This window comes from Molossus molossus, unplaced genomic scaffold (genome assembly GCF_014108415.1).
Source record: "Molossus molossus isolate mMolMol1 unplaced genomic scaffold, mMolMol1.p scaffold_m16_p_1, whole genome shotgun sequence".
In the NCBI taxonomy this organism is placed as follows: Eukaryota; Metazoa; Chordata; class Mammalia; order Chiroptera; family Molossidae; genus Molossus; species Molossus molossus.
The window spans coordinates 146,360,432-146,373,606 of record NW_023425344.1 but is presented as its reverse complement, the minus strand read 5'-3'; the positions used below and the strand labels follow the sequence as shown (position 1 = coordinate 146,373,606).

Genomic DNA, 13,175 nt, shown 5'->3' with positions numbered 1-13,175 from the left:
CCCAAGCACTGACCACTACGTGTGACCCCAAGGGTGGCCAAGGCTTGGGAAAGGACATCAGGGCCATGCTCTTGCTCCAGGGTGCCCAGGATGTGCTGCAGCAGCAGGGGGACAGTGGCGGGCAGGGCCCGAAGTCTCTCAGACACCTGGGAGAGGAAAGAGACAGGCTTCCATGAGTGAAGGGAGAGGGAGCTTTGGTTGTAGGGAGCGAAGGGGGCAGCAGGAGAAACCATGGGAAGGGATGAAAAGGAAAGAAAAACAGGTGGGAGAAAAGCAGGGTTGGGATGACGTGAGGACGGGGAATGAGTGAGCGAAGAGGGCAACAGATGAGGGTGCGAGAAGGCAAGGGACGGGAACGAAAAAAGCTGAATGGAGACTAAGAGGTGTGATTAGGACTTAGAGGATGAGGATTGGGGGTTTACACCCTCAACCAACCTGCTCGTAGAGTGTGAAGAGCCTCAGGTGATCGGTGACCAAGCGCAGGTAGAGGGGCAGGGCTGACCCCCGCTTCACCAGCAGCAGCCGCATCTGATGAGACTCAGAGGACTCAATGTGAGGACCAGAGAGCCTGCCCACGGCCACTCCTCCACCCCCGGCTCTCTGGTCCAGCACAGAGCCCACTGCAAGGGAGCTCCTCCTCTGGGAATCCCCAGCAGTGGGAAGATCCACAGCATCACCTCGGGACACAGCCATCCCTTCCCTACGCTGCTCTGCCCAGCCAGCCCCTTTTCTGGGAATTCCCTGTCGACCCCACCCAATAACCACAGCTTCACTCTTCCCTTCACCCGGATGGACCCCGGAGAGACCATTCACCAGGGCAAACGCTGGGGAAATCAGTTCTCTCACTAACAACTTCCCCTGGCACAGAGTTCCTGAGAACACGAAGAAGCAGCTGGCCTGTGTGGGGCAGCTGGCTGCCTCAGCACCCTGGTCCTCACAGTTCCCAGATTCCCCCACACGCCCACCAGCCCTGGCCTCAGCCAACCTGGTTGTTAAAAGGTGTCTCCTCCAGCCGCTTCCCGTACAGAGCCAGCTCCTCTCTCACCAGCTGGGCCCGGGCAGATGGCTCCAGAGGCCCCAAGGCCACCACATGGGCACCTTGGCGCTGCTCAAGGGTCTCCCCCAGGTTCGCATCACTAGACACACTCAGCACCAGGTGCACCCGCTGTGAAGTTTTGGCAAAAGGGTATGGAGGTAGAAGGAAGAGGAGAACAAAGTTGGATAGGCCTCTTCCTCCCTCCTGCATCCCATCCCCCCTCATTCTCACACTCACCCGGGGAAGGGTCTTTGGGATCCAGTCTGAGATCAGCTGCCCATGCTGGTCCACCAACCTGTCAGCCCCATCGACGATCAGCACCAGGGTCTGGCCAGACTGCAGGGACTGAGCAGACTTGGGCAGGAGCCTCTGCTGCAGCTCCCACACCAGGCCCCTTATGTGGAGGGGAAGAACCAGGGTCAGCCGGAGATGGAGATGCGGGGGTGGTGTCATGCGGCATCAACAAGGCAGGGCTAATGGGGAAGATACACACCGATAGGTACTGGGGAGGGCACTGGGCTCTTGCAGTTGGCTGTGCAGATAGGCACAGAGGCGTCTAAGCAGGGTGAGGGCAAGACCCTGGTCAGGGCGGGCTCCTGAGAAGTGGAAGAAGACTAAGGGGGCCACCTTGGCCCCATCAGGAACCTGCAAGGCAGACACGAGGGACGCCTGTGTAGGAAGGGAACACAAAACATGGTCACATTTTACATGAAAAGCTCCCTGGCCCCACTGCTCTGGCCCTCCTTGGCCCACACGGCCCTCCCTCCCTCCTACCCAGGCCTCTGAGACTGTACCAGGAAAGCGGTCTTGCCCTGTCCTGACTGCCCGGTCACCAGGCTCAGCCTCCCTCCACGCAGTAGCAGCTGCTGCACCGTGTCCCGAAGAAGGCGAGGTCGGGCAGAACTCGGTGGGTTCTGCAGCTGCTGAAAGGTGGCCTGGACCAAGTCATCATCTGGGATGGGTACTGGCTGCTCCAGCTGCGCCCCAGGCTGAGGGTACACGGGGCAGTGACTATCTCCATGCTCCTCAGGACCCAGGCCTAAAACTCACAGAGCTCCCACAAAGTTACTTCCCCTCAGGAGTATCCAGACCACCCTAGCCCCTATCCACTCCCCTGGCCACCAGTGCTCCTGCTGACCTGTAGGTAAATCTTCTGGATCATACTCCATACATCCTGCAGAACCAACTGCCCAAACTCCTCCAGCCCCCCGACATAGGGCCGGCCGGCTGCCACACCGCCCCACTCACAGGGGTATCTACAGGCAAAGCAAGCACAGGCAGCTAGAGCAGGCCCCTCACTACATCTCACTGGGCAGGGGCTCTACCTCCCCCAGCTCACCTGCGACAGGTAACCCCGTTATGTTTGCTCAGGTAGCTCTTCAGTTCTGAGATCCGATGTGCAGCCTCTTCAGACTCAGCAGCAAAGTCAGGTTTCCACGCATCTGGCACAGAGCTGACCAAAGAAACCCCAAGAATGCTCCTGGACTCAGACCCCAGCCTCTCTCCACCCCTATGCATCAGATCTGGCTGCGGGTCCCTGAAAGGTCTCCAGTGGAGCTCTCCTGACTTCAGCTCCAAGGTTGATCTGGCGCTGCAAAGGCAAGCCCTCCGAGCCCTGGTTCTCTCTCTTCTAACTCCCCCTCCTCTACTGCCTATGGGAAGAAAAGACATGACCACCAAGCCTGTCTGGCCTTCTGTGAAGACCAAGGCCTGGAGACCAAAGAAAGCACCTGAGGAAGCTGGGATCCCGGAAATAGATAAGCACTTGGGCAGAGGGCTGCAGGCGGAGGCCCCGATTCAGGAACTGCATCACCTCCATCTCTGTTACAGAGCGACCTGGAGGATACTGCTGGGCCTGAGGGAGAGGGAAGAGAACAGGCGGGTCCAGTTCAACATCACACGAAACGCTCCCTTGAGACCTGCCAAGACCCCAGAGCTCCTTCACCTCAGGAACGTTCCTCCCTCCCTCCAGACAAAAGCCAATAAAATATAACTAACAGCTAATGTTTATTGAATGCCCAAAATATATTGAGTATTTTTTATAGATTTCTTATTCTCATAGTAACACTGCAATGTGGATGTCACTGTTTCTCTTTAGTAAATGGGGAACCTAGGCCAGATTAGGATATGGTATTTCCCACAAAGCCACACAATGACTGAGGGGAGATCAGAACCCAGATCTATCTGACGGCAAAACCTAAACAAACCTGCCCTCTTAGGTTTGCATCCCATAGTCAACCCAGAGGTACTTCTCAAAGGAATTCCTTTATCCAGGACTTGGCCACTCATAGACCTTCTGCCTGTGTTTCACTTCAAGTCTCAAGGACCTGCCTATGCGTAATCCCAGGGTTCTTGACAAACCAAGGTTTCTCCCCACTCCAGCCCCAACCTTTGCTTCCTCCCCAGACCCTGCTCCAACCTTGTCTGCCTTACCCAGAGGAAGTGAGGATGGTCAGGGAGACTGTAGGTGGAGGGAACATAGCCATAGCGGGAGCCCAGAATCCCCATGAACAGCTGTGAATTCTCCACTTCCCCGAGGCACACTTCCAGTTGTCTGCAGGCATGGTTATGGGGTGTCATATCAGAGAACACAGGCACAAATGGGGAGCCGGGGCCCTGGCTCACAACTGAGCACATGAAGGCAGGCTGCTCCTGCTGGAATTCAAGGAGCAATCCACTGCTCTCAGCCTCGGGCCTCCTTGTAGCCCCAAGCCTGCCCACTTGTTTCACCCTGACCCTCTTCTCTGCGGTCTCCACACCTGTTTCTGCGGGTCTCCTCCTCAGTGATACCCCAGCGCAGGTCAATGGCGTGAAGGCTAATGTGGTGGGGGGCCGCTCGGGCCTGCAATGCTGGTAGCACAGACCTCAGCAGCAGGTCCCGCTCCCCGTGCATGTCCCGGAAAGTGGAGGAAATGAAAAGCCGGATTCTGCGCCATCTGGGGGTAAGCAGAGGGCTGGGCTCGATCTAGGGACCAGCCCCACAACCCCATTCCCCACACACAGCTATGATCACCCTTCAGCAGAGAGCACAAGCCAGGTGCAACAGACAGCAGGGGTGTGCCCAGCAGGCCTCCAGAGAATAAGCTGCTCATAGCCCCAGCTTCAGAGCCCTGGAAATTAAACCTCACTTGCCATTTCTCATGCACCTCTACTTTGTCAGATAATAATTATTATGCACTTACTATCTCCCCAGGGAAGGCTCATGACAACACGGTGAGGGAAGAACAATCATTATCTCTGGTTTACTGGTCAAGAAACTGAAGCTTAAAAAATTAAGCAACAAGCCCAAGATTCAAGCTACTATTTGGCAAAGCCAGGATGAGAAAGCCAGAAACCAAGTTCCTAAGCCCTCTGCCTGAGCCGGGGCTGTATGCTGCCCAGACCACATTCTGAGTCCCTTTCACCAGTAGAGAAATGGGCATGCTCACAACCTGTCAGTTCCATGTTAGAGCAACCCCTGCCTGGGAAAGCAGCCACATCAGGGAGTAGAGCAAGTAGCATCTCAACAGCCAGAATTTCAGTCACCTGAGCCTCTTCAGGTTTTGAAGGCAGCCCTTCCCAATTCAAAAAGGCAAAAAGATATAGACTGACCCAGGCTGGGAAATAGGAGACAAAGGACTTAGAGTATTCTCTTCCAGTGGCCGGAGAGACAGGGCTTCTGTCTTTCCTGGGGGAGGTGGAATCTTGAATATTTTGTCCATTTGGCCCACATGTTCTAGAAGACGGGAGGCCCCACGCTCTGCAATGAACCTGAAATGAATGGTGACCCACAAAATGAGGGCGGAACACCACAGTCAGAATCAGTAAGGTCTTCTAAGGTAACAAAGGACAAAGATATGGCTAGGTTAGTTCTCCCAGTTCACTGGAGCTCCTTAAGAAGAGGACCGTAAGCAGTGAATGTAGACTTAAATAAATGAGGGTGCAGAACCAACAAGAATGAAGGAAAAGAGAAAAACCCAGTTCTAGCCTCTCCTGTTGTGCATGATTATCATAGGCTTTCTGTTGGGCCAGGGGAAACTGGGCTGTGTGAAGGTAGAAAGAATAGGAGTTGGGGCAATGGCTGGCATCCAAAGGAAAAGGCAGAGAAGAAAACATGTAAATGAGAAGGCTAAGCATGGAGAAAAAAACACAAAGTAAAAAGATTTCTGTAAATTTGTCATAAATAAATAACTTTAGCATGGGATTTCCTCTGGATCAAGAAAGGAACAAACAGAAGTGATGTGACCAACTCTTGAGTTGTTCCCTTAAAAGCAAACAGTGCAATTTCCCATGTCCCCTTTTCCTCTTTCCTACTGGATATAATACAAAAATGGAGCTGGATCAGTCATTTTGTATCATGAGGTGGAAGCAGAGTATTTGATAATGGTGGAGTGTTAAGACAGAAGGTGCCCGGGTCTCTGTAACGCTGTGTTGCTGCTATACCTAGACAGCTGCAAAAGAGGAATACACTACTATCTAACTTGAAAAAAAGAAGTAAATACAGTAGAGACCACAGATATCTCTGAAAAATGCTCTAACAAATCCCCAACCCCTTCAGTGCCCATCCTGTACTCACTTCAGTATCCCGTCAGTACAGCCTGAGAGTGTCACGTCATTGGGATTCAAATTTTGTAATCTGGTAAAGAAAGAAGAAGCCACTACCTGTCAGAAACAGGGCTAGAAACACAGTCACTGCCCCCTAACACCCCAGGACAGATACCCCACCTCTGTACTTTTAATAGGGTTATGTGCTAGGCTGGGGATAGGGTGGACCCTCACAAAAGGGTATGAGCTAGGCTGAAAACTTCAGAGCTGGTTCTCATACCTTAAGTACAACAGACAAAGAGGAAGATCTAGGGAGGTGCCTGCGAGTGGGTGGGTCCTAAACTTATTACAGTGAAGATGAAATAGGGATCACTATCTTCTAGCACTGGGCAATGAGTGTGAGCACCCTTACATGTAACATGTCCTTCTTAGGAGAACACCAACAAACAGGCACTTGGAATTCACATGCTGCCAGAAAAGTTGTTTCGCCTTATTTATCAGTGTCTCATTCATAGTTTGGCCGAAGACGATGACCCTGTCCAACTGTAAGATAAAAGGGGAGGGAGTGAGATCAAGGAACAAAGGAACAGAAGACAGGTCAAAGAGTTCAGGATATCAAGAGATCTCTGAGCAGCAGGGGAATCAGGAGAATTCTGAGCATGAAAGGAAACTGCCTCTCCTGAGAGCACTTAGGACCAGGTAGCCATTATACCCTGACTGGGCGGGGATCCAAGTGGAGGTTGGGGGAGGGGCAGTGGTGTGAGGTAGCTGGTTCATTCAGGTTCCCAAGAGCCGATTGCCAAATATTTAGGAATTTTGTGAGCCAGCTGTAAAACATGGCCACTATTAAATATTAAATGATATGAACTTACAATTAAGTAAATTATATTAAAAACAAAAATAAATAAAAACTCATCACTTCCTAATTATTTTACTACATCTTACCATGATCTAATCTTGATCTTATTTACATGTATTTTATCTGTATTGTAGAAAAACTACACAATGGTGTGATGCCTACCATTTCTTCCCAACTCTGAGTCCATTGACATGAAATCAGCTTAAAATCAGCTATGGAAGGAGTATTTACACCATGGAAATTAGCAAACGCTACTAAACACTTATTTCCCCAGATTGCTGGTTGTCAACATTCACCAGCATACCACTGACTAGGGGGTTGCAGCCAGCAGAGAGCTGATCTGGGTACTGCACATAGTTTGAAAGGTTACCTTTGAGGAATGAGATACATCAGTTGTGGAGGGAAATGTGCGGGTGGGGAGGGTTTCTCAGAGACTGGGCAGTACTCACAGGAACCCTCTGGGCAGCCAGAGACAGCAGGTATTTCCCAAGAGTATGCAGGGACCATTCATACACGCCACCTAACTCCTGAAGGAAAAAGGCTCATGTTACCTGGTTGCCTGGGAAATGATCAGCAAGCAACAAACACCATAGTCGGCTTGGGAAATCTTCAGAACTGTGCATATCCAGGCCTTTCTTAACTGTGCAGGTTTATCCCAGGCCTGTGTCCATTCATATATTTTTACACGGTGGAGGTTGGGGACTGACCTGGACTTGAGCCTGGAGTTCCACCGCAGTCTTCAGGATCCCATCTTCTGCATTTATCACAGCAGTCTTCACAGCGCCTCCTCCGCACAGCAGCAGATCGGCGTGCTCCGCCCGCGCAATCATCATGCCAATCAACAGCAACACATAGTTCAGGGGAGGCTGACAGGACAAGCGTCAGGGTGAAATAAGGCTCCCCTACTTTCAGATCCACTCTTTGTCTATTCAGTCCTGAAGGCCAAACACTTCCACTGCTTGGGGAAAGGGACAAAATCCCCAGGTTAGGAGGGGACTGCTTCTGCAACCCTCAGAAAGAGCTGTCGGGGAAGGAAGTGGAGAGAGGCCAGGATCCCTGCCCAGATCCAGCACTCGGATGTAGAGGTAAAACTGAATATTTTGGTGGCAGAAATTTAGAAATTATGTACCAGTCAAATGTGAAAGGTTAGTATTATAATCCATGAACAGGCTTGAGACCACATGGCTTGAGACTACATTCTAGGAACTGTCCCCGAGACCAATGTCTGACACTGGGAAGCAAATGCAAGTCATTTATTTCAGTTGCTTGCATGCTTATGCATGCTTGCATGTGAGAACCAGGTCTGCAAACAGGATACTTCTCAGGAGTCCCAGCATGCTATTAACCCCTTTTTAAATGTTTTTACCCCTTGTGGGTTGCTCTTGGGACAGAGCTTGTCTGCATCAGCATCTGTCAGATAAACCAGGAGGGTGCGGCCTGGAAGCGGGGGCAGGCTGTGCTTCACGGAGATGTTCATGGCTGTCTCCAGGGCCCGTCGATACCGAACCAGCATCTCGCTGTCATATTTCCACTGTCTGCAGGCAGGAAAGGCACAAACAGGAGGACTCAGGGGATTTTGTTTGCCACTTTAAGGCAAATGGGAAGATGAGAACTTGCCAAAGTACTGAGTCTTCCCACCCACACCTTCCAGAGCTCACATCCTCTGCCAGTAGAAGACAGACAGAGCTTCCCTCTGCTCACATTCTACAGGACCCTCCTAATCCATTCTCATGGCTGCAGAGAAGACATCTATAGACCCACTCTCTGAAATCACTTGCCACACTTAACACACCAATTCATAGTGGCATCATGAGGCAAGATTTAACTGCTACGTATTTTTAAATTGCATTTTAAAGAACAAATACTACTTCCTTACTCTGAAAACTGGCAGCTAAAGAGGAAAGAATTGAGCACTCATTCCACCTTTCCAATGCAATCTCTATTACAGGATAACTAAATACCTTAAGTTGATGAGGGAGGTTCTTTTTTGAATTCCAACTAATAAATATAAGAAATGACAGAAAACCTCCATTTGCAACTGCTAATGAAACAATTGGTTCAGGTAAAAATCATCAATGGATGAACCATTAACTTCAAAGTGGAGAGACCAGACTATCATCACCTAAGAGCACTGGTCAATCTTAGCATCACTATGACTGGGACCACCAGACTTTTTGTGCCTCCAGATCCTGTATCCTATTAGGAAGCAAAAAAGTCTGATGGTCTTTTTTTTTTTTTTAAGTCTGACGGTCTTATCATATAGTATACAAAGGATCACCTATGAAATATTTTTTTTTTTTTTAAAAAAAGGTTAAATCTGAATTATTCAAGCCTTTGGAGTTAATGGCTAGAGTGCATGCAATAGAGGAACAAGTTAAGTGACATCACAAGGAAGTACAAAAATCTAGAATGTGGAACATTCCATGGGTCCCCTGAACCTGGTTATGCCTTGTTTGGATCCTGATTTGAATAACACTATGAAAATTTATTTGTTTGTTTTTTAGAAGGAGTGGAAAGGAGAGAGGGAGGGAGAGAAAGAAACATCAATGTGAGAGAGACACATCGATTGGTTACCTCTTGCATGCACCCTGACCAAGGTCAGGGATTGAACCTGCAACCTAGGTATGTGCCCTGGACTGGGAATCAAACCCATAACCCTTCTTCAATGCTGGGGCCAATGCTCTAACCACTGAGCACACCATCCAGGTCTGTGAAATATTTTTGAGACAAGTGAAAAATCTTAATATGGACTAGATAGTAAATGACAATACCAAGGACATTTTTTTTTTAGTTTTGATAAGTATATTAATGACATTCTGGGTATATAAGAAAATGTCTGCTTTAAGAGACACATGAGAAATATGGAAGGGTGAAATAAAATGCATCATATTATTTGACATTTTTTTTAAATCTTCCAAAAAAATGGAAAAAGAAAAAGAAGAGAGGGATCAGGAAAAGGAACTGTGGTAAAATGTAGATAATGAATGATTATGGCCAATAGTTTTATAGGAGTCCATATACTACTCTCCTTATTTGTGTACATTTAAATTTTTCATAATAATTTTTTTAATCTATAGAATTCAGTAGTTTCTATCAGTATTATCCAATACAATTAATTTACAAGTAATGAAATTAAATTAAAATTACACATGTAATTTTAAATTTTCTAGTAGTCATATTAAAAAAGAAACAGAAGCGCCCTGGCCAGTTTGTCTCAGTGGTTAGAGTGTTGGCCTGTGGACCAAAGAGTCATGGGTTCATTTCTAGTCAAGGGCACGTACCTTGGTTGCGGTTTGGTCTCCGGCCCTGGTTGGGGTCGTGTGGGAGGCAACCAGTTGATGTGTCTCTCTTACATCGATGTTTCTGTCTCTTACTCCCTCCCTCCCACTCTATCTGAAGATAAATGGAAAAAAAAAATATCCTCGGGTAAGGATTAAAAAAAAAAAAGAAACAGAAGAGATTAATTTAATATTATCTTTACCCTAATATATAAAAATATTTTCATTTCAACCCGCAATTAATACAAAAATTATGAGTAAAATATTTAACATCCCTTTTGTTGTACTGTCCTTAAAATCCAGCACATCTCAGTTCCAGAACGCCACATTTCAAGTGCTCTAAAGCCACATGTGGCTAGTGGCTACCTTAATGGCCAGCAAAGTTATACTGTTCAGACTATACACTAGGCTTATTCCTAATGAACTGTGTTCAACCACTGGTCACTGATTCAGGATATTCCTGGCCACTGAGTTCTACCAGAAAGTTAAATGATCCCTGCCTTTGCCTTGAATGAAAGTGAATGAAGACACTATTGAAGTATCTGAAAGAACAGAGTGCTGAAACTTTGAACAGGTTTCATGTCTGTATTTGAGCCTGTTTAATGATAATAATATATGTGTCAAGAGAAAAGGGAAAGCAAATGGATCAGAAAATACACACAAACAAAAAGAAAAACAAACAGATATCACAGAGAAGAAAAAGAAAGAAAACCATGAACAAGTGCAGAAGCAGAGGAGACACTAGCATGCACAAAGAGAAAGGGAGATTGCTACAGACTCACAAAATCCATGGAAACCAATGAAACAATCACAAAGAATAGAGCAGAGGCCCGGACATAAATTTTGTTTCATGATCTCTCCATAGGACAACGTTAAAGACAAGTTTTGCTGTGCAAGAGACAACTGGAACCAGACAAGTCTAAGCCATTGGGATGACTGACAAGCATGTCTTTACAGAATAAAAGTTGGGGTTCCCAGATGACTCTCAAGTCTTGTTAGGGTACCTTTTGTTAACCACCTTTGCTTCTACATAACACACAGACACACACACACACACACACACCTGGTCCTGTGTATTTTCAGCTTCTCTCGCTTGAGTTGCTCATACAACACAGGCATCATCATTGCTGTCCGAAGTTCCTGGTGACTTAGGTTGCAAAGCTTCCTCCGACAGGCATGCCTCTGGACATTTCTTGAGTTTCTAATCATTATCTTCTTCATCAGTTGTGTGTTAGAAGGAAATGGCAAAGCTGTGGGGTAACAGGTAAGTATCTGAGTCAGGCAGTTTCTATTCCCTCATCTTGTCTTTCCATCAATATCTGTCCTGCGCCCCAACACTTGGGGCTGGCAAGCTGTCCACACCAAACCCTGAGATTAGAAGGCAAGAGGCTGAAAAACACCAGTGCTGCTGCCTCATCTATTCTCAGACAGGAGAGACAAACAGGAATTAGAATAAGAGAGAGAATACCTTTCATTTTTAGTTGAGCCTCAAGGGCATTGATGGAATCATGGGCATTAAGGAATCTGAATGGAAACTGCCGACTATGGATCACAGACTTCTGCAAAGCAAGGGAAGGGTCATCAATATGGGAAGCATTAGGGGCCTTAGGGACCAAGGACTTGAGATAACCACTCTAGACTTGTGGGAAGGTGAGGAAAGACAAGATGAATATTAGAAAAGAGATACAGAGAAAGGGGGGGGGGGATTAAAGACAAATAAAAATCATTATGTGAGAATATGAGAAGAGGTAAAGAAGAAAGGTAAGGAAGTAACAGAAGGAGCTCTCTTTGTTTTATATCAGACTCCTTCTGAAGTCACTAAAATCACAGAAGTGCCTCCTCCTGGTAAGTCACTGGTCTCAGAAAATAAAAAGGAAAGTTCTTTAAAAAAATTTTTTCTTTTTATTTTAGAGAGAGGAAGCAGGGAGTAGAGAGAGAGGGGCATTGATTTATTGTTGCACTAATTTATGTATTCATTGGTTGATTCTTGTATGTGCCCTGACTGAAGATCGTACCCACAACCTTGGCATACAAGGATGATACTCTAACCAACTAAGTTACCCAGCCAGAGAAAAAGGGAAGTTCTTCTGCTGTAATTTCTCTAAGGGTTGATGAACCCCCAGACCTATCTCCCCCAACCTCTTTGTATCTCCATACCTGCTTTCAGCCCACATGGAAATAGCTTGGCGGCCATGACCGTCCCCAGCCACTAAGAAAAGCCCAGTTTCCAAAGCTGTAGCACCATCTCCACACCCACCTCTGGTGGCTGGGCCACCAGGTTCCCTGACTCTCACAAATACCGTGTGCTGGAGTCTCTGCAGGACAAGTTCATGGTGGTGGGCACTGATCCCAACCCGCAGCAGGTTGCACAGATTCCGAAGCATGGCCATGAAGGGAAGCTTCCCATTGTCTGTGGAAGGTCAGGCATAGGGCGAGAAAAACAAAGGATAAGTGAGAGAAGTCAGAGACCAGAGCAGGAAGTTCAGAGCCATGTAGAAAATTCAGAATGGCGGGAGTAAGGTATTAAAATACGATCTATCCTACTCAAAATGTCTGCGTAGAAAAAAATACCATGGTTGGCCTGAAGTTTGGAGCAAAATTATACAACACTGTCTATGGGATGGCTGTTTCAATAAAAAACTTATGTTATCACTTTGTCTGTTGGCTCCAGCCCTGATACTGAGCTCAACTGGCAAAATATATTCTCTAATCAAGAGTAATGATTTCAGCCCAGTGGGTATGGCTCAGTGGTTGAATGTTGACCTGACCCATGAACCAAAAGGTCACTGGTTCAATTCCCCATCAGGGCACATGCCCAGGTTGTGGCTGTACAGGAGGCGGACGATCAAGGTTCTCTCTCATCAATGTTTCTATCTCTCCCTTCCTCTCTCTAAAATCAATAAAGAAAAAAAAAATTTAAAGAGTAATGATTTCCAAACTTCTTAGATAGCTAAAAGAGAAATTTCCTAGTGTAAGTTTATTTATAAATTGTATACAGTAGTATACACTTAGGGTAAGGTTCATCATCATGATAGTGAGTGTAAACCCCTATTTCAGATAGTCTTCTGGATACTTCTTAAGTTTTCTGGCAAACTTTTTGTAAGAACTGACTAAATAGTAATTATTTTTCACTTACGTAAAGGTGACAAAGACTTGCAATGAAGCAGAATTTCACCTCTCACTCTCTTATTGTTCACTCGTCCCTGTGATATTAGTATTATCTTCAAGTCATACTTTCTTAATAATAACCTTTTTAATATACATGTCAATGTTAGAGAGTTGGTTTGGTTAATAATGAATAATAATTCTAAACCATTTATGATTCAAAGATAAGTTGTGACGTCACATTATGTAGAAACCAGAAACAGTGAAAAGGCGCCATCAATGCCCTCATATTGTGGAACTCCTCCTCTTCAACAAACTTCAACCATCATACATAGCATAACCATACACCATATGAACTAAGTGACTAGTATAG

At 46.8% G+C, this 13,175-nt stretch overlaps 1 protein-coding gene across 1 annotated transcript in view; it reads right to left on the bottom strand.

The window, feature by feature from the left end:
- The window catches only part of TEP1 (telomerase associated protein 1), a 39,185-nt gene that overhangs the window by 13,150 nt on the left and 12,860 nt on the right, over positions 1-13,175 (bottom strand). Inside the window, exons 10-29 of the mRNA XM_036259594.1 lie at positions 11,998-12,107; positions 11,166-11,256; positions 10,761-10,947; positions 7,786-7,954; positions 7,127-7,285; positions 6,869-6,946; positions 5,973-6,103; positions 5,592-5,651; positions 4,628-4,786; positions 3,796-3,972; positions 3,470-3,590; positions 2,767-2,891; positions 2,376-2,489; positions 2,175-2,292; positions 1,831-2,025; positions 1,530-1,705; positions 1,274-1,430; positions 986-1,165; positions 436-528; positions 14-146 (exon numbers count right to left, since the gene is read on the bottom strand). Coding sequence (XP_036115487.1) covers positions 14-146; positions 436-528; positions 986-1,165; positions 1,274-1,430; positions 1,530-1,705; positions 1,831-2,025; positions 2,175-2,292; positions 2,376-2,489; positions 2,767-2,891; positions 3,470-3,590; positions 3,796-3,972; positions 4,628-4,786; positions 5,592-5,651; positions 5,973-6,103; positions 6,869-6,946; positions 7,127-7,285; positions 7,786-7,954; positions 10,761-10,947; positions 11,166-11,256; positions 11,998-12,107 — 2,733 coding nt within the window. The remainder of the gene's footprint in view (positions 1-13; positions 147-435; positions 529-985; positions 1,166-1,273; positions 1,431-1,529; positions 1,706-1,830; positions 2,026-2,174; positions 2,293-2,375; positions 2,490-2,766; positions 2,892-3,469; positions 3,591-3,795; positions 3,973-4,627; positions 4,787-5,591; positions 5,652-5,972; positions 6,104-6,868; positions 6,947-7,126; positions 7,286-7,785; positions 7,955-10,760; positions 10,948-11,165; positions 11,257-11,997; positions 12,108-13,175) is intronic.